The sequence below is a fragment of the Peromyscus californicus genome, unplaced genomic scaffold (assembly GCF_007827085.1).
Source record: "Peromyscus californicus insignis strain IS unplaced genomic scaffold, ASM782708v3 Scaffold_9__1_contigs__length_137607984, whole genome shotgun sequence".
NCBI classification, from domain to species: domain Eukaryota; kingdom Metazoa; phylum Chordata; class Mammalia; order Rodentia; family Cricetidae; genus Peromyscus; species Peromyscus californicus.
In genome coordinates, this window is record NW_026294617.1 from 26,140,698 (window position 1) to 26,162,464 (window position 21,767).

The 21,767-nt window shown below is 38.1% G+C and overlaps 1 protein-coding gene across 1 annotated transcript; it reads right to left on the bottom strand.

The window, feature by feature from the left end:
• Window positions 1-522: 522 nt before the first annotated feature.
• LOC128105970 (suppressor of cytokine signaling 6-like) lies at window positions 523-2,171 on the bottom strand. Its single transcript, XM_052731265.1, is given in 2 exon segments — window positions 523-866; window positions 869-2,171. Coding segments are annotated over 2 exon segments (1,647 nt in total).
• Between the last annotated feature and the right edge of the window lie 19,596 nt (window positions 2,172-21,767).

Consider the following 21,767-nt stretch of genomic DNA (forward strand, 5'->3'; position numbering starts at 1 on the left):
ACTCCTGAATTTACACTGTCAGACATGCATGTGCACACACACAGAGACACACACACACATACACACACAAATGATAAATAAATTAAATAATTCAAATGTGAAATACAAAATGAAATATTAAAATCATTTAAATATTATGGAACGAATACTGCCTTATCTATCTATCTATCTATCTATCTATCTATCTATCTATCTATTAACGTCATAGCAGTTTTTAGTCTTTATGTTTCATTCAACTTTACTTAGGGTTGAACACACATGAAATGTGCTTTAATGCATAAGAATCACAGTGGATAGCAGCAAAGGACTATGGGGGCATTAAGGAGAATCTGGTCATTCACATTGTGATTATTCTGTACATTAAAGAAAGATAACTCACACTTCTAGATCCTCAAGACTCAAGACAACCCTTTCCAAAGAATCAAAATAAACTCAAAACACCTTGCAGACACTTCCCCACCCCTGAACAAATTGATGACCCTTTCAGACATAAAAACTAAAATAGTTATGGCAGCAAAGACTTCAATGGCGATGTAAGTCTGTAAACTGTACTCCAGTCTTGTTTCTGAACCCCAAAGTGCAAGAAGCAGGGATCATAATCTCCCAGTAGTGCTTCTCCTGCAAATAATCCTTCATCTTGTTTGGCAGAGGCAGTTTCTGAATCAGGCTTATTCTGGTGTACTGACGTATGACGAAGCGGCACAGGTACTGCAGGGAGCACACCTGCATGAACCGGGACACTGGGTTTGTCAGTCTGACCCAGTAAGTCGCAGATCCAGGCAACCGCGACCATGAATAACAAAATGCTCCGTTTTCAGAGTCCCTGATTGAATGCTCAATTAAGTCAGCTATAGATGTATATTCTAAGTGTGAAGTGTTTTACCATGGGAACGAAAGCTCAGGCTTAAAAGGTAACGGTCATCGGAACCATCCCGAACAAGAAAAGAATCATCGGGCACGTTTGCCAGCCTCCCCTCTGCCTCCCAGCGTGTGATAGGACCCCAATACCACCCCTGTTTTGCAAGCTTCTTCAGCTCCTCCGTAAGACTTGTCACAACCATGGGCCCACTGCTCTCCACGGAGTCATAAACTCTTGAAACCCCCGGTGCAGAGTTGGGATCGAAATTCAAATGACAGCTTACGCTTTCGGCCATGTGCATGTCCGGGCCTGAGAGGCCGCTGAAGTTCCTTTGGATTGGGTTATTCTGCATTGGAGGTAGCACTGGTGAGAGGGGAGGGGCATCGTCATGACCTGCTCTAGGGTTCTGCAACATGACTCCTGTGGTGCCAATCAACACGCTGTTCACTGAAGAATCCACAAGGATCTCTGGGGCTACAACCAGGTCCTGGTCCACCTGACTGTCGTCTTCAGAGAAGGCGCTGGCCCCTGGCAGCACGGCCGACACCTCCATAGGCGAGGACGTGTCCAGGCAGCAGTTGCGCGGCCTTTCTAGAGGGCACATCCCGTCTTCTAAAGACACGGTGTACTGAAGGTAGTCCTGAGACATGAGTCCGGTAACTACAGGCACGTGTTCCTCCAGATGGAGGCGCAGGTCCCCGGGCGAACCAGGGCTGCAGCGGGACTCAGGGCGTGGCTCTGGCTGCAGGTCCCTTAGCTCCCTGGGCTGCAGGTCCCGCAGCTCCTTGGGTTGCAGCTCCCGCAGCTCCTTGCGCACACCATTGACAGGGCCTGGGCTGGCAGCATGCACCAGGGCCTTCACCCGCATCTCCATCTTGATGCATGTCTTCTCCGAGCTGGTGGGCCTCAGCGGCCAGGGTGTGGGACTGTAGTGGTGGCTGCGCAGTGATGTAGAACAGATGGGCCGTGGGGCACGCACGTCCTTGAGGCCCCCGGGCGCTGAAGCCGAGGAGAAGGTGTCCTTGTCTGTGGGTGCAGTCCCGCCCTTGCCCTTGCCCTTCTGCTTGGGGGACAGTCGCCTCTTCAAGGTGCCCATCAGGCTTTCGCTTTGGGACCTGTTCTTCCCTTTCTCCTCCTCACTGCCAATGTCACAGCTGGCCATGTCCTTGCCATAGCAGCTCCCGAATAAGGAGTCATCTTTCACAAAGTCACCAGCGACGGACTGGGGCTGAACCACCATGAACTCGGTTTTGTCTTTGCTTTTACTCAGGTTGAAAGATTTCCGGAAGGTTTTCAAACTAATTGTCTTCATTGTGACTAGTTACCTAATCCAAACGGGTCAGTTTCTCTCTGGAGCAGCTATCCCCAAACATCAAGAGGGGGTGTGATGCTTCATGGATGAACTCTGCCCAGCTTCATTTAACCTCTGGAGTTATTTTCCTGCGGCCGCCAGCTCCGTTTCCTGCCTTATCCATATTAATAATAGGAAATTAAGACAAGAACAAACCCTGTCTCGAAAAACCAAAAAAAAAAAAAAAAAAAAAAAAAGAAAAGACAAGAACAAGAGCTATTACTGGTGATAAAAATACATTGCTCTCATAGTTTGGATGTAAAATAACTCACCACAGGCTTGTATGTTCTAGTATTTCTTCCCTAGGAGCAGTGCTATGTTGTAAAGTTGTGGAACTTTGAAGGGCAGGGCCCTGTAAAATAAGCATGTAGATGTGTCTTGCTGCTTATACCCTGGACTCAGGTCCAGACTTTCTGTTTGCTGGTCCTCTGAGATGTAAGAAAATTTCTCCCACCAAGACTTCCCCAAAACTCTGATTGTATCCTTTCAAACTCTCAGCCAAAATCAATCCTATATCCTTCAAGTTGCTTTTTCTGAAATTGTTCTTGTCACATCAACTGGAAAAGTAGTAATAAATTTCAGATTATCAGAGGAAAGAATAAATGATGAAACAGTAAAATTTGACATGCATATGTACTTAACAGGAATGTTTTTAATACATTATTATATTCACTGTAGATAACGTTATGCATGATTACCAGCTTTCCTGAATGCATATGTTCCTTATCCAGTTGAGCATAATTCTCCAATGGAGGTAAATGAAGCAAGAATTTCAAATTAGTTTAGATTATTTTCATTGTGGGTTTAGGAAGAAAGCACTTTCCAGTTGTTTATATCTGGGACCAAAATTCAAGAGTGGAAAATCCTAACTTTTCAAAGATATTATGCCAATTAAGAACATACATTAGGCCGGGCAACGGTGGCGCACACCTTTAATCCCAGCACTCGGGAGGCAGAGCCAGGCAGATCTCTGTGAGTTTGAGGATAGCCTGGGCTACAGAGTGAGTTCCAGGAAAGGCACAAAGCTACACAGAGAAACACTGTCTTGAAAAACAAACAAACAAATAAAAAAGAACATACATTAGTTGCTAGAGATATTAGAAGTATTTTAGAAATATTTAAATAGTTTTGCAATGGTAAACTACACTATTCCTCAACTACAATAGCCTTATTAACTTGATTGCTTCAAAGATTAAAAAAAGAAAAATTATCCTCTCTCCCAAATAATGGGAGCTATAAATATTATGAATCTTAGTATTGTGTAATTATGTGGAATATCTGGTAGAAAATATTCATTTTAAATGCAAACATAATTGAATTACGCTTAATTTTCTAATAACTGAAAATCTATATAGTGGTAGTCTCCAAAGTAAAAGCCCAGAATTCCAAAGGCTATTGACTTAATTTCCTAAATCTCTAATTATATTCGTGTACTCCAATAGTAAATTTAATTCTAAAAATATAATTCTGTTTTCCACAAAATGATGATATAGTTGAAAAGTAGGAATCATGATTACACTAAAAAAAAGTTACACATTTATTGTATTAATTCCTAAATGTTAATTTAGAACACTCTAGGTTTTATTAGGAACTTAAATTATCTAGGAGACTTTTAAGGTTAGATTTCAGCATTTCATGAATAAAAGAAATAAGCGAATCTTATTATTTTATGAAAAATATCACCCTAGGTAATACTTTGTTCATTCCTGGAATAAACTAAGATAAACATGGTATGGGGTTGACTTCACAAACTCATCTACAGGGCATAATCTTAAGGTACTTTCTATTATAATAAGGAGTTCATGCTTTATTTTGGTTAAAATATAAAGGCAAAAAGTTGATAGCAGTCATCCAAAGCTGAAATATGAATTGTTCTTTTAGTAATTTTACAGCCATCTAAGATCTCACAAAACTGACTTACTTTTCTGCTGTAAAACATAGTGCAAATGAATATAGCTGAAACTTTAAACCCATCCTTCTCTGTTGTCTTCTGTGTATACTACATTTATAACAAGGGAATATAATAAGACAAAACACAATAGTTTTGTTCAAATATTTCTCTAAAGGCCATCTTTTCTTTCCCTTTTCTCCAGAATCCCAGTACACCAGCCTCAGGCCCATCACTGCGGAATGTTGTCACCTACATTACACCATATTCTAGTAATTAAACACACAGGTTTGCCCTTGACTCTTCACTGTAATAAAATTGTTCCTGGAATATATCTTCTGAGCCAACAGCTGTTCATCAGGACTTGAACTCTACTGATGGTCTGTAGTCAGCCTGCTATGCATTTCAGGTCCTGGTCAAAATCTTGAAGTCTCTGACATTTTCAACTTTTCTTCACATCTCATATCCAACTTATTAAAATTATGATAATTTTTAGAAATACAAAATATTCCTTAAATTGAACTTATACACATTTTATGAAATATTTAATTTCCTCTTCAGCGTTTTTTCCTCATCACAAGTACTACGGATGATGATCATGATGTTTTCAGGCTTTGGTACTCACATTTCTATTCTCTGTGGAGCAGCTGTAGTCTGATAAAATTAACTATATTACCATTCTCCTGCTCAGTGTTTGTCCGAATGCATGTATGCACACTGAGGGTTCAATGCCCTGGACCTACAGTTGTGGGCCAATGTAAGCCACCTGATGTGAGTGGTGGAACTAAACTCCAGTCCTCTACCAGAGCAGTAAGTGTCCTTACCTACTATGCTGGTTATTTCTTCAGCCCTGGAAGACACGATCTTAAACACGCAAAAATACTCACTTCTACAAGGAATGTATTCCAAGTCAGCAATTCTACTAAAATGCAGAAAAAAAAAAACGAGACAGATAATCTTAGAAAATATTGCAATAATCTGATAAGACCAGTTAGGTAGATCAAAGTTCCAGTAGTTTTTCATTTTTTATTAGAGTCCAATAAGAAGAGACTAACTGGAAATAGTCTGAATTTCCATGGACTGAAATTGACTTAATATATTGAATCATTCATGACCCAGGACTAGTAATGCCTATAGTAGGTGAACCAAAGATATCATTTTAGATCTCAAAATGTTACCACAGATTTTAAGTATAATTTCTGATTAAAATATTCTGACCCAGATAGAGCCAGAGCAATGCGTGTGGAAATTAAAACAAGCAAATAGAGGTCGAAGACTTACAGGTAAAATAGATATTTTAGATTTTACAGACATGTTTAAAATAACATATCTAATGTGATCCAAACAATAAAGGCAATTGTTTTACAGAGTAATGAAGGCAAAAAATATAAACTCATAAAACTCAGATAGGGATTTAGAATAAAATAAAGGAATAAAACTATCTCAAAAATTACTTCCTGATGAAGTTGTAATAATGCAGCAACATAAAGGAATTCACTCTTAAAGTATGGTCTAGTTGTTGGGCATCTACAACTACCTGTAATCCAAGCTCTAGGGGATCTAATACCCTATTCTGTACTCTGTGGGCATCTACAAACACAGATGCATACACACACACACACACACACACACACACACACACACACACACACACACACGCATACACAGGAACAAAATAAAATATATCTTTCAAAAACTACTTCCAAAAGCATATATCATATGTGGAGCCAGGTGATCATGTACCATCGTACCCTGTACTGCCCGATGTCTCTAGGCCTGGGCACTGGAGAGAGGAAACGTAACAGCTCCAGGCCATCCCTTATGGCTGGGGTGGGCAGTATTCAACCAAGTATCACCTGTGACCCAACCAAGAATCACTGTTCTAGTCAGTTGGGCACCATTGTGGTGAGAGAGGACAGGGTGGGGATGGAAGAGAAGGAGAGGTAGAATGGTTTGTGGTTGGGGAGAGAGAAGGATCTAGAGGGTATGATGAGGAACAGGCTGACCTGAGCAGCCAGCTGGCCAACCCAGCCGAGTGAGATGTCTGGGCCCGTGCTATTATGACCAAGGGTCAGGTCTTGATTCGTGGCCCTGGAGCAGTCGAGTGGGTGCTGAACTGATGTCTGTGGCTCCTGTCGTCACTGGGGGCCATGTAGGGGCCTGTAGTTGGGTCACATTGGTGTCTCAGGGCAGCATTGCAGCGAGGCTATGCCAGTCTGGGTGGCCTGCATGACCACTGGGGACTATGGTGACAACCTGGCCTGGGCTGCTGCTGAGGACCATGTCTGGATCCATGGTCCTGATACAGCAGGGGTCTGTGTTGATGTCCCTAGCCCATGTTGCCACCAGGGCACAGGTGAATGCCTGGGCTCTGCCCGGCAACTTGTGATCATGTTGGTGTCTGAGGGCTGTACTGTTGCTGGTGCCAAGCCGATTTGGGTGGCCAGGGTTGTCAGCTGTGGTTATGGTATTGTCTGGACTAGGACTGCAGCTGAGGGCAATGTCTGGGTCTGTGGCCCTGCCACATCAAGGGTCTATGTTCATCTCTGTGGCTTCTGAGACCATCGAAGACCATGCGAATGACTGGAGGTTCTAAGCTGCTACCTGGGACCACGTTGGTATCTGAGAGCCATACCAATCCACATGGCTTGTACTGCCTCCTGGGACCATGGTGACATCTGACCTGGGCTGCTGTCTTAGACTATGACTAGGTCTCTGGCTTTAGTCTGCTTTACATTCTCCCAAAGTTTTCTGCCTTTTTTTGAAAGCTAGCCCTGGCTTAAACAGCACTTCCTCATTCTCACAGTTCTCATTGAAATGAGGTAAATTTTAGTGTCAAGATTTTTTTTTTCAAGTCCTGGCATTTGAAATCAGAACCTCACATTTGCTGGGCAAGAATTCTATCCTGAGCTGTATCCACAGTTGCCTTCCTACTTTTTCTTTTGTGGCAGCAGGGCAGGGTCTCAATAGGTTGTTCAGTCTAGTTTGAACTATGTAACCCAGGCTGGCTTTGAACTTTCTATCCTGCTTCAGCTTCCCAAGTAACTGGGATTACAGGTCTCCATGACATGGCCCTCCCATCATCAGGAGTTTTAGAAACCTTGTGTCACACCCAGCCATTAGTCCTCAACCTCAGAGGTCACAGAGTTCTATCAGCATCACCACATGCTTTGCATCACTGTTACTGACAGACTCTGCTGCTTCCTCCTTTGCTGGTGCTTACTTGGAGAATATTCTCCTTTTCTAGAGTTGGTTCTTGCTCTTTCACTCTCCCCAGATTAACCCCATCAGCAAGTGGTTCTATGTGGCAGACCTTTGTAAAGGTTAGGGAACAGCAGAATGTAATTACCACAAGCTGCTGGAAAGAGCTGTAAAACAATGTTAGCCTTCACTCTTCCTAGAAATGGAACATGGATTTCTCAAGTAGGATAATTTTTACTGCCTACAGGTTTTCTTCAGGTTCCAGCCTGAGAGGTGTGTAGGGGCTCCTCGCTTTTCCTTTTCCAGACCCTACTGCACATCCTCCTAATTAATTTACAGTCTCCTGAGCATTTCTACAAATCCACAAATAGTTATTGTCTCAGTTATGAATAAAATAATAATTTCTTGGGTATTTGAATAATTTAGCATTGTGAAAATGACCCTTTAAAAATGCAGAACTTTTTCTTCTAGGTAAAATGAGGTTCAGTGATGTCATCAGTAGAATTTAAAAACATATATTTTGGATTTTTGTGGTTCCTTTCATGCATTGTGAAGCATTTTGAATGCAATAAATATTTGAAATATAAAAAAAGTAAAAAATAAATTTGAGAAATGCTTGTTATAGGAAAGTAATTAACAATTTTAAAAGTTATTATAATGCAAAAGTTAGGAAAACACACAAATTTGAAAAGAATTAAATTGTACCATCTAATTAATATGAATATATTCACACATCCATGGACACATTCATTTCCACAAATGATAAAAGCATATTAAATGTTTGCACAGTGACAATTGGTTTTTTAGTGTATCTTTCAGAATGTATCCCTGTCCAACTTGAATTAAGTACTATATTTTTAATTCTTCACATATAAATTACAAAGGAACTGTTTTCACTGTGAGCATAAAACTCCAACAAATGCATAATAAAGAGACAGATGAATAACCAAATACAATATGTAAAAAAGTTCTCAATGTTATTAGTTATTGGCAAAATGAAGACTATAAGTACACTGATATGGAAATATATCTAAGTAGAATGGAATAAAGATATTATATTATGCAACAGGAAATTCTGAGAAAATGATGCTTTATGTAAAACAGTGGTTACCCTCCACAACTTAATGGTAAGACCCTTGTTGAAGACACAACATATAAGTCCCAGAACATGGAGATATCAAGGGATACTGACCTGGCAGCTTCATACCCTCTAGCTGATTTTGAAGTGTTTGAAGGCGGCATGCAAGCTACTGGAGGAGAAGAGTAATAATTAGTCTTACCCAGCTTGGAATCATGTAAGTTACAACAATGGCTTATCTGGCAGGGTGTGCTAGCTGGTAGAATAGTGGCATCAGTGTTATGGGAGTAACCAGCCACTTTTAATTGGATGTAAATCCACTTCACAAGATGATGAAACTCATATCTGACACCATTACTATACCAAAAACCTATGGTAGATAGTTCATAGCAATCTACCACTATTACTGTGCTAAATGGACATAGCTTTAAACTGGCTTAGTCATATGCAAATAATAATAAGCCTAATGCATCTCTCAACCTACATCAGAAAACATAGGTCTGAAGTAGATGGTGATTAGTAGAGAGCCCCGTAGTTAGAGAAGGTGTAGAAAAGAAGAGACTGTGAATGTTCATTTCTAAATGTGAAACCTATATCAAACTTGCTCCTCCAAAAGCTAAGAGTTTTTGCAGAAGGGGAATAAAGAGTGTAAGAGGCAGAGATGATGGAATGATGACTACAAGGGAGCAATGTCTTCTGGACTCAGTAGGGTAGCTGCCTGTATTAGTCAGTCTTTTGGCAGCATGCACAAGACCTGTGTAAGACCAAGAAAGACCAAATATTAACCTGTAGAAGGGAGGTGTAAACATAGCCTCAACCGAAGCTGAGGAGCTATTGGTAATTGGCAGCTTCCGGGAGAGGGAATGTCAGTTTTCTCTAACGTATAGCCACTGGTTAGTCAACCACATGCCAGAGGAAGGCCATACATCCAAGAGTATATGGACAGCACAAATTGGACTTGATGAATTTGAAAAATTGGGCACAAATTTGGATGAATAGGGAACAGGGATAGATATGGAAGAGAGGAGGGTGAATATGATCAAAACCTGTTACCTGGAATTCTTAAATTGTGTGTGTGTGTGTGTGTGTGTGTGTGTGTGTGTGTGTGTGTGAAAGTAAGTATATGTTTATGCTAGTCTAGAAATCTCTTTAACATTGTCTGCTAATCCTGAACAAATACATAATGTCTTTTAGTAATTTCACTCCAAGATAAGTCCTTACAGGAATGCACATATATGGTAATAGAAAGGGACATATTCAAGAACAGCTATGTAACAGCTGTTTGTATTATCACTAAATTAGAAAAATGATATGTACAGAGAGAAAAATAGGTAAATAATTGTCTTATGCATACTGTACAAAATTCAGGAAACAGTGGAAATAAGTTGCATAATATTTTGCTGCTTTAAACTACGTAGAATTCATAAGCAAATGAGTTTACTTGTATATAGAAGTTAAAAAAATATGACAAACAATAAATGAAAAGGTAAGATGATAACACTATTTTATACATACTTGGTGCTATGACACTGAACACAAGGCACAGAAAAGCATCTTATGAAGGTAAGATAAAACAAAATAGAACAATCCCAAAATAGTTTTTCATGTATATACTGTTTAAAAGTCCCTGCTGCATCATTAATAAAATAATGCTTACATTAGGGAAGGGGAAGACCATGACAGAAAGTATCACAGAGTTTAATTTGAGGTTGGCAGGAATTTCATCCCTTCATTAAAAAGTTGGTTAAATATGTGCTAGTACTCTAAAATAGCGTGTTAATGTTGTGTTTACATATACACTATACTATATATTTTGATATTATGTGTGTTAGCATTCAAGCAAACAGGACAACTTTAGATCATTTATCTGTCTTCAGAAATCTAATGATTATTGTGTATGTATGACAGACTTTGTATAGTTAAGGAAATGTTGTAAAGCTGAAAGGCACTTAACTGATGGAAGCAGAGAGCACAGATGTAGAAGGTAACATTTCATAACTGATGTGACACTTTGTGTAGCCTTGGATGCATAACTACAAAAGAAAATTGGATTTTGCATACAAAGCAGATGGAATCTTTAGCTCATTTTAGGGTACATTCACTTTGTGCTTTCCTATTTTGTTTTATAATTAAATCAAGTGAATATTCTCAGTCACTTGCTTCATATAAACACAATAGTCTGAACTACTTATTATAAAATTTTAATTTTCACAATAGTTGCAAATGATTAATGCGTGTATGATTTCAATACATTTAAAAATTACAGTTATCGTTATTTTATTGTTATTTATGTGCATTTGTGTGTGTCTGTGAATGTGTGCACAGGTGCCCATGGATGCCAAGAGAGGGCTATATTACTGATGTTCTTGATCCAACTCATGTGGGCAATGAGATGCAGACTCTTTTCCTCATGATAAAATAATGAGTGCTCTTAAGCATAGAGCCAAGCTGCCAGTTCCTGCTATCTACATAGTCTGGGGAAATGTAAAATAAATGGTAACACTGAAGACATGAGGATTATTTTGAAAGCCAAGTTTTCACTTCCAAATTATCTCTAAAATAGAAGTGTCTGAGCTCTTAATTTATTAGAACACCCTGGGAATTTATAAATACAGTTAATAAAATGCTTTATAAAAATTAATTTAGTTATCTCTTTAATTTAGTAATGTTTCCCTAAATGTATTGGAAAGACTAGTGTATATTCTTCATTAGCAATTATTTAAAAAAAATCACTAAAAATCCAGTGAAAATTTTCTAATTGATCTCTCTTTTATCTAGGAAGTTGCTGATTCTGACTTTCTGTAGTTTTATTTTCAAAACAATAAAAATTCATGTACTTTCTTTTATATCTATCAAAGAGACTCCTTTTGAAAACTGTTTAAACTGATAATTTTTCTATTATCCCAAGGTCTCTCTCTCTCTCTCTCTCTCTCTCTCTCTCTCTCTCTCTCTCTCTCTCTCTCTCTCTCTCTCTCACACACACACACACACACACACACACACACACACTCTTCCCCTCCCTCCCCCTTCTTCCCCTTTCCTACCTCCCCTTCCTATTTCTTTCCCTCTGTGTATTTTGAGAAATGAATTTTACTACGTGGCTGCATGTTGGCTTCAAGTCATTACATACTCCACATTGGACTTGAATTTGCAACATTCTCCTTGCTCAGTAATTTCAGTCATTTGGATTAGAGGTGTGAGCTACTATAACTCCTAGACCAGGCTTCCTTTCAACCATAGGAAGTTAAAAACATGTGACCATAAAGTTGATTTAATCCAATAAGCACAAAGGCTGCTCTGTGCATCTGAAATATTTCTGTTGGTGTACACTCTAGGGATTATGAGTATGGTAAAACAGGGTCAGTGGAGGAATGATGAATGGAATCTCCAGTGGGAGATTCATTACCGTTGCTACTTAAATTACTCTGTCACCTTATAATCACTGTTTTGACCCTATCAACTTGGTATAATAGAATGCAGAATATGGAAAAGATAAGCATATTCTTCAGAATGGGGCACTCCAACGTCCCTCCAATTAAAAAAAAAATCACCTCACTGGTAGAATTTCTGTTGCTTTGTTCCAGATGTCTTGTAAGACACAAATTGCTATAGAAACTAAGTGACAAGGCATCATTGAACAAGGAGGTGCCCCTGGAGTTTTGATTTTATTGCTATTGTTCACTGACCATTAAATACTGTATACCATAAACTTTTTTATTGTTGTTTTTGTTTTTTGAGACAGGGTTTCTCTGTGTAGCTTTGGAGCTTGTCTTGGAACTCACTCTATAGACTGCTGTGGGATAATGCTTTTGTATACTGGTTTAATAAAACACTGATTAGCCAGTAGCCAGGAAGGAAGTATAGGTGGGACAAGCAGACAAGAATTCTGGGAAGAGGAAGGCTGAGTCAGGAGTCACCAGTCAGACACAGAGGAAGCAAGATGACAAGGCAGAACTGAGAAAAGGTACCAAGGCAAGTGACTAAACATAAATAAGAATTATGGGTTAATTTAAGTGTAAGAGCTAGTCAGTAATATGTCTGAGCTAATGGTCAAGCAGTTATAATTAATATAAGCCTTTGTGTGTTTACTTGGGGGATGGGAATGGGAGAGATTTGTCCTGACCGCCAGCCGGCAGGGACACAGGAAAACTTCCAGCTACAGTAGACCAGGTTGGCCTCCATCTCATAGTGATCTACCTGCTTCTGCCTCTCGGTTGCTATGATTAAAGGCATGTGCCACCACCACCTGGCTAGACCACATAATTTTAAAGGAAAGATATTTTGATATGATTTAAATCCATGGTTTAATAATAACCATATTAACTACCAATATGTAAATTTTATTACAGCTTATGAATAAAAATAGCATGTTGAGATATTTTGCTCCATTTATTTGTTTTAGCAAATTCTTCAGCTATCATGTATTATCTAATGGGATGTCCCATTTATTGTCAGATTTGTATGTGCCTTCTAGACTTGTATATGAGTGTACTTTATCTGCACAGGAAGATTTGTTTTAAGCAATATCATATAAGGTTAGTTTTAAAAGTACATGTTTGAGTTTTACAAATTAAAACTCCTATGTCTCTGACTATGTGATAAAATTCTGGTTCAGAGCATAATTTATTTCATTGGTTTTTGTGTAATGAAGGGTGAGTGTTGTTAGGACCTTTAAAAACAAGGATCTGTTCTAATGTAATTGTGTAAACACTTTCTATTGTGTGGCTTTTTTTTTGACATACATCATTTTGTGGTGGTATTTTACTTGTACTGAAATGTGATTTTAATTGTATGTTAATAAATAAAGTTGCCCAGGGGTCAGAGCTATTAGAGCCATAGCAAGTGCGTGGCGGCGGTGGTGCACGCCTTTAATCTCAATACCATAGAGGACCTGGAGGGCTGTACATACAGGCAGTGACGAGGCAGTCACGTGTTTGGGTTTACAACCAATGAGAAAGCAGAACAGCTAGACTATATAAAGACATACACACAGGAAGTAGGTCCCTTTTGGAGAGCTCTCTTGGCTGAAGAGGATCACTGAAGCAGGAAGGGTAAGGCTCTTAGCTCTGACCTCTTGGCTTTCTTCTCTGAATTGGCTCTGTGTTTCTTATTTAATAAGACAGTTGGTTACATCTACATCATTTGATCACATTTTCTCAATTTTTTTTTTTTTCAATTCAACATCTTTGGAAAAGAGACAGTTTACACTAGCTCTGGAGAAGGTTCTTGGAGCAAATTCCCACAAAAACTGTGTTAGATGCTGTCAGACAGAGAAGAAATCACAATCCTTCAGAAAAGACATAAAACAGCATGGTGCACCAAAAACAATTAACAAAGGGGTTCAGATTTCAATCCATCAGCACTGAGATGAGTCCTTCCTCTCGTATTAGTTACATGATCTTACTGAGGATAATTGCACACATGAGAATAAGATGATCATCCGAATGCAACAGGCCAAGTTGATAATTGAGGTGAATAATTTGTGTAATAAAGTAAATTTATTTAAGGGATTTGATTACCCATATTCATTATCTGCATGATGTGAAGTGCTCTTCTCTCAATTCTTCTTTAACTAATGAGAACATCGTTTTAACATAATTAACATAATTAAATGTCAAAATTATTGTCCTTATAAAATGTATTACTTTTTATGTTTATGTTTTATGTAATTTTTACTTTATAGCAAATATTTTAGACTTTCCAAATATTTAATATTAACATATTTGATTGTGATCTCTTAAAATAGCTTGTAGTTTTGTCTTATTTTCCTTCTCATTCACTTCCATAGGAAAGATAAGTGGATCCAAAAAAACAAGCGTTCTATGTCCTTATACTTGCTACTCCAGTCCTAAATTCTTAGAGAATAGATAATAAAAATTCTGAGTGGTACATTCTATACCAACTAACAAATAGTATGGGGTGAGGATTAGATTCTAGGAATCATTTGCAAATTGGAGAAAGTTCTTTAAAATAAAATATTTGTGATATCTGGGGCAGAGTGATATGACAAGTTGGATAATGTCTGCAGCCACTACATGTTTGTCCTAAGGTCCATAAGCTGGAAATGTTCCAAAAAGTCCTTTGTAGATATGATTTTGCTGATGGTCTTGAGGTGATAGGCTATTTCAGTTTATCTGAGCATGACCCATTGAATTGCAAGAATTATTAAAAATAAGAGAGAGTGAATGATAGTGAGAATGATGTTATGCAATGATATGATGTGATGCTATGTTTGATGTGATTATATTGTGTGATGTAATGTGGTGATGGGGTATGTGGTAATTAAATGACTAGATTATGTAATATGATTTTGCATCAGAATGTGAAGTTATGGTGTGATATGTTTAGTGTGGTATGATGGGATGGTGGAATAGTATAGCAGGATAAAATGTGATGGGATGGTGAGTTGTGATGTGGTGATGTGGTATGATAAGATGGTGAACTGTGATGTGGTGGTATTGTGAAGAGGGATGGCCTGGGATGAGTTCTGTGATGGCATAGTGTGTTGTTACATGACATTGGGTGATGGTTCAGTTCACAATGCTTGATTTAAAGATAATCAAACCTACCAGACAGCCAAAGACCAAGCATAGGTGGCCTTATAAACCACACAAAGCAGGAATGGATGCATTCTTTTTGGCCTTTGAGAAAAGACTGACACTTCTATCTTGTTTTATGCCCCACCCACCTCTATTTCCAGTACTGGCCTCTAGATCCAGATGCATTTGTGTTATCTTAATCCACTTGGCATTGTGATACTTGAAACAGACAAAAAAAGACCATCAAGAGGTGGCCAGGGAACAAAATGAATCCATCTGTGGAGATTTAGGGAAGGAAGACATAGCTGTGCTCACTGAAAGATGCTGTTAGTCATATCATGGCACAGAAGAGGACAGACACCTTTAGTCTGAAAGACCACAGTCAGAATGATGAGATGAGTCAGCGTAGATGGAGATGATTCTCCTGCTTCACCTTATAATAAAATAGTATTACAGGTGTTGTCACCATGCCCAAATGAAGTTCTCTCTCTCTCTCTCTCTCTCTCTCTCTCTCTCTCTCTCTCTCTCTCTCTCTCTCTCTCTCTCTCTCTCGGTTGAGCTAAAGATACTTTTTTTTCTTGATGGAATTATTTTTATTCATTTTACTTACCAACCACAGATCTCCCTCTCATCCCTCCTCCCACTACCTCCCAGCCTTCACCCACGCCAGCATCCCCCATTATCTCTACCCAAAACGGTAAGCCAGAAAAGCCTGGTATATTCAGTTGAGGCAGGACCAATCCTCAATCCTCTCCCCACTGATCAAGGCTGAGCGAGGAGGCATCTCACTATAGGTAATGGGCTCCAAAAAAACCAGCTCATGCACCAGGAAAAATCCTGATCCCACTGCCAGCCCCCACCCCCCAAGCTATACAATTGTCTCCCATATGCAGAGGGCCTAGTCGGTTCCATGCAGGCTCCACAACTGTCAGTCTAAAGTCTGTGAGTTTCCCAGCTTAGTTTAGTTGTCTCTGTAGATTTCCCCATCATGATCTTGACTCCCCCTTGCTCATACAATCCCTCCTCCATCTCCTCTACTGGACTCCCAGAACTTGGCCTGGTGCTTGGCTGTAGATCTCTGCACCTGCTTCCACCAGTTACTGGATGAAGGCTCTATGATGATAGTTAGGGTATTCACCAATCTGATTACTGGGGTATGCCAGTTCAGGCATCCTCTCCACTATTGCTAGTAGTCTAAGCTGGGGTCATACTTGTGGATTCCTAGGAATTTCACTAGCACCTGTTTTCTCCCTAAACCCATAATGTCTCCCTCTATCAAGATATCTCTTTCATTCCTCTCCCATTCTGTCCCTCCCTCAGCTCCACCACCCTGTTCACTCATGTACTCATCTCCCATCTCCTCCCCTCTATTGTGTCCCCCTTTACCTCAGTTTAATCTGGAGATCACATCTATTTCCCCTTCCCAGGGCAATCCATGCATCTCTCTTAGAGTCCTCCTTGTTAGCGAGCTTCTCTGGAGCTGTGGGTAGTAGTCTGATTATCTTTTGCTTTACATCTAGTATCCACTTATGAGTGAGCACATACCATGTTTGTCTTTCTGAGTCTGGGTTACCTCACTCAGGATGATATTTTCTAGTTCCATCCATTTGTCTGCAAATGTCATGATATCATTGTCTTTTATAGCTGAGTAATATTCCATTGTGTTATATATCACATTTTCTGTATCCATTCTTCTGTTGAGGGACATCTAGGTTGTTTCCAGGTTCTGGATATTATGAATAATGCTGCTGTGAACATAGTTGGTATTGTGTCCTTGTTGTATGATTGAGCATACCTTGGGTATATCCCCAAGAGTGGTGTCATTGTGTCTTGAAGTAAATTGATTCCCAATTTAGCTGTATAAGTTTGCACTCCCACCAACAGTGGAGGAGTGTTCCCCTTGCTCCATATCTTCTACAACATAAACTGTCATTAATGTTTTTTATCTTAGTCATTTTGACAGGTGTATGATGGTATCTCAGAGTTGTTTTGATTTGCATTTACCTGATAACTAAGGATGTTCAACAATTTCTTAAATGTCTTTCAGACATTTGAGATTCTTCTGTTGAGAATTCTCTGTTCAGATCTGTAGCTCATTTTTTCAAATTTGATTGTTTGGTATTTTGATGTCTAGTTTCTTGAGTTCTTTACGTATTTTGGAGATCAGCCCTCTGCCAGATGTGGCGTTGGTGAAGATCTTTTCCCATTCTGTAGGCTGTCATTTTATCTTATTTACCTTGTCCTTTGTCTTACAGAAGCTTCTCAGTTTCAGGAAGTCTCATTTATTAATTGTTGCTTTCAGTCTGTGCTACTTGTGTTATATTTAGGAAGTGAGCTCCTGTGCCAAACTGTTCAAAGATACTTCCTGCTTCCTCTTCTATCAGGTTCAGTGTAACTGGATTTATATTGAGGTCTTGGATCCACTTGGACTTGATTCACATGTCAGCATGGTTATAGATATAGGTCTTTTTCAATCTTCTACATGTTGACATCCATGTCCAACTGAAATTCTTTAGGGTCTAAAAATATACAATACTTATCTGCATTTCAGTAAAATCTCAATAGGCTTACCCTCTATGTTTTTCCCAATGGCCCCTGAAATCACCCTAGAATCCCTTTTCTCTCTTCCTGCCCCTCTCCAGCAGACCTCCTAGGTTGTCCAGCAACTCTGTGGCTGAGATGAGTCAGTCAGTCATTGACTCTGTCCTTTGATTTAAGGTGGATTCATTGGCACAATGGAATTAGCGTCTAAACAATTCTCCCACAACACACATGAAAGTGTATTTAGGTTGAATTTCAATAAGGTATTCTTAATTCTATTACTAATATAAATATATAAATATTTATGTGAGTGAGCAGAATTTTGAATACTTGTGTATATATGCAATATATCAAAAACAGTAGCTTAATTCAATTCATTTTTTTCTTTTCATTTTCATGAGGTGGGATATTTTTAAAGGCAGAACAAGACTATTGGCATTCAATTTAATTCTGACATTACAATTGAAGATTATGTTAGAAGCATTAAGAACACTTCATGTAATCTTACAAGCTATTTTACTGAGTTTTGTTTGGTATAAAAAATTTTGTATTATTTCTTAGTTATTTAACTTTCTTAATGTGTCATTTTATTTTAATAAGTACTTAAATTGATTCAATATGTGGGTATATTGGTATTGATACTTTCAAGGGCTCAGATTTTTTGTACATATGGCAAGTAACTCTTTTGTTTCAATCAAGCCAACTTAAATTGATCGTAGCTTTATTATATCATGGCAGTCCAGATTCCTGGCAATAACACCAAATTAATATAATGATAAAAATCTTACCTTTTTAAAAAAATATTACCTTTTGATGTATATGTGTACAGAATTTTTAAATAGTGAAATTATAAATAGGAGGAAAACCAGACTCAAACCATCAGTTAATGTATACTTATTATACACTATGCCTGCTAGCCATTTCAATTAAGTTGGAAATTGAAGATGCTTAAAACTCACCTTTCAAATTATAAAGAAAATACTTTCATAATTTAAAGAAGTATTTTTCATAATATAAAGAAATATATGAAAATACTTTCATAAATAAATGTTTCTAATATAAAGAAAATACTTGTATTGGCAGAATAAATATAATTTATTGTAGCAGGAATCTTAAAAGGTCTTATTAATAAAATCAAACTTGGGCCAGGTATTGGGGTGAATGCTGGAAGAGCAGAGAAACAGAACAAGCCACAGCTTCCTCACCTAGCCAATTCCTCAGCTGTTTCTGTTTCCTCAGACTGGAAGCCTCTTAGTCCTCATCCAAATGGATCTCAGTTGAACTGCTGCTAAAAGCCAAAAAGCTTAACCAGGCTCTAGTTCCTGGTTCTCATGCCTTAAATACCTTTCTGCTTTCTGCCATCACTTCCTGGGATTAAAGTCATGTGTCACCATGCCTGGTTGTTTCCAGTGTGGCCTTGAACTCACAGAGATCCAGACGGATTTCTGCCTCTGGAATGCTAGGATTAAAGGCGTGAGTGCCACCATTTTTTAGCCTCTGTATCTAGTTGCTGTTCTGTTCTCTGACCCCAGATAAGTTTATTAGGGTGCATAATATTTTGGGAAACACGGTACCACCACAATTTATCACAAAAAATATGATGATATATTTGAGAGCATTTTTTAAATTTAAAAATGAAAAGTAAATTTCTAATGTTTTAAATTACTAAGATCATTTAAATATATACAGTTTTATCTATTCCTTATATTGTTAGGTTTTTTATTTTGTTTCAAGTTACTTAATTTAATTCATTGATTTCTTTTTTGTTTGCTTCTTTTTTGTTTTTTCAAGATAGGGTTTCTCTGTGTAACAGTCCTGACTTTCCTAGAACTCACTTTGTAGACCAAGCTAGCCTCGAACTTACAGAGATCCATCTGCCTCTGCCACCCAAGTGCTAGAATTAAAGGCATGCATCACCATTGCCCACCCAGTTCATTGATTTTTACATCTCATTTGAATATAAATTACTTAGATTATCATAGCTATAGTCTTGAGACAGATACATTATTAATGTTACATTATGCTGTTTTCTAGCTCTTCACTTCATAATGATGGAAAAATTAAGTCAACATGTTCATGATATTGGCTTTAAATTGCTAAAGAACACTGATAGGCTGGGCCATTTCTCAGTCTCTCTTCAATACTTCTAGATTAAACTGCATGGCCAATGAAAAGAAAGAGTGAGAAAGGAGAAATAACTGTTGATGCTTCCATTCTCTGCACTCATGTTTTGACTGCCCAAATGATGATCCCTGAGCAACAGTTACTTATGATATAAGAAGCACAACATGGACTCAAATTGGAGTTGCCCATGAGAATTCTGAAAATACAGGCACAAATAATCTATAGGAATTCATTCTACATACAGACTCTGCATGATTGTTAAATGCTAGACTACTGAAAAACTGAATAACAATGGAAAAAAAGGAAAGGTAAAGAAAGAAATTAAAAAGATACTATCAAAGACAAATGAACAAAAAATGAACTTTCCTGCTTATGAATATGATTGTATTGGATATAAGTGTTGTAAGTTCAGAAAATTCAGCTGAAATGTCTAGAATTGCAAGGTCTATAATTTTAAAAGAAAATGTTTTATTTACACAATAGTTCATTTCAGAGTATATTAGTTCAAAATCCTATAGTTTTTTTTAATCCAAACTGTAATTCCAATTTTTACTCAAAGAAGATGGGATTATGTGTTTCATTATCTGTGGCACATCTTCAAAATTTTGAGTATTTAGAAGTTAGCTAAAGTTTATGCTAAATGTGGCATCAGCACATATGATTATTTTCACTCTTTCCAAGGACTATTCAGTGGGCTTCATATAATTAAAGAAATAATGTGATTTTTCCCTCAGAAAGCTAGCTTTTCAAAAATATTTGCTAGTCATTATTGATTCTGGAGGCTTTGAAGTTTTGCACTCCTTGCTTCTCAAGAAATTGTGAACAGTGTAAGCCTGCTTATGTATTTTTTTTCACATCAACTTGAGTTTTGTCTTGGTGCCTTTCACATTCCACTTAATTGGCCAAGTCTTACTAAGTAATGGCATTTAAATTACCTTACTTCATTCCTTAAATATGTTCATAGTTTAACATCATTTTCTTCAAAGGAAAATTACAATTTGCCCTTACCATGGCCCATCCTATGAATTTAAGTGTCTGGAAGTCAGAATATGGAAATTAAGCTTTTGTATAAAAATTGGGTTTAACTGAAAACATATTTAGGTAGTAATGCAAAGCTTTGAAAATAACATTTTGCCTTTAATAATCTAATATTTGCCTGCTGTACATATTTCTGCAATGCTTATTATTAACTATGTACATAATTCTGTGGTTTGAGCATGAATTGTGCCTCATTGGTGCCTGTATAGGAATATCTAGTTCACAGATGTTGACATTGTTTGCTAAGGGTGTGGTAACTTCAGGAGATGGAGCTTCACTGGAGGAAGTTTGTGTCTGTGGGAGCCTTGAGCTTTTATACCACTTTCTTTTCACTGTTTTACTCCTTATTATGGATGCTTCCTTGTGCTCATTTTTATGATGTACTGTACATCCTCAAAATAAAGCCAGAATAAACATTTCCTTTCTTAAGTTATTTGAGTCAAGTATTTTCTCCTAGTAACAAGACAAGTAATTAACACAGAAATGAAGCAATCGCTGGGCTTAACCTGCCATGTGGTTCTTACGCCTTTGAAACTAAATGGATTGCAGAAGGAATATGAAAGATCTTGAAGCTATGGTTTATGAAAGGTCTAGTATACTGAAACACAGAATAATTAGCCACTATAATGGCAGCTTGGAAGATATGGATGCCAAGGTGAACAGTGAAGGCCCAGCTCAGGAAGTTCCAGAGGTGAATAAGAACACTATCAGGAAATAGTAGAAACCTAAGCAGAAAGAATGAAAGCTGTGTAAGTTTCTAAGCAAAGTTTTTGACAAAGAGAGAAAAGATGAGGAAGCACCTATAATTTTAGAGTGCTATAAAAGAGAAACCTCATTCTTTTCACTAGGATAATAAAGTTGTGTTGAAGACAAGCCTCAAACCATGGAAGGCTCCATTTTGCACAAATGCAAATTTCTTTAAGAGAACCTAAACAGAGAATACTACTGAAAGCAATCAACTCTCAAAACCAAGTGTGGAAATGTTTCCCTGAAGATATGCAAAGAAGTTGGGCCTCTAGTTCAAAGGGCCAGCTTCTATCCCAAACAGAGTTCTCATGCTGTGGTCACCCTGTACTGGTTTTGTAGACATAATAAATGCAAAGCTGAGGGAGTCATGGAGTCTTTTACTGAGGGCCCAGAAAGCCTGA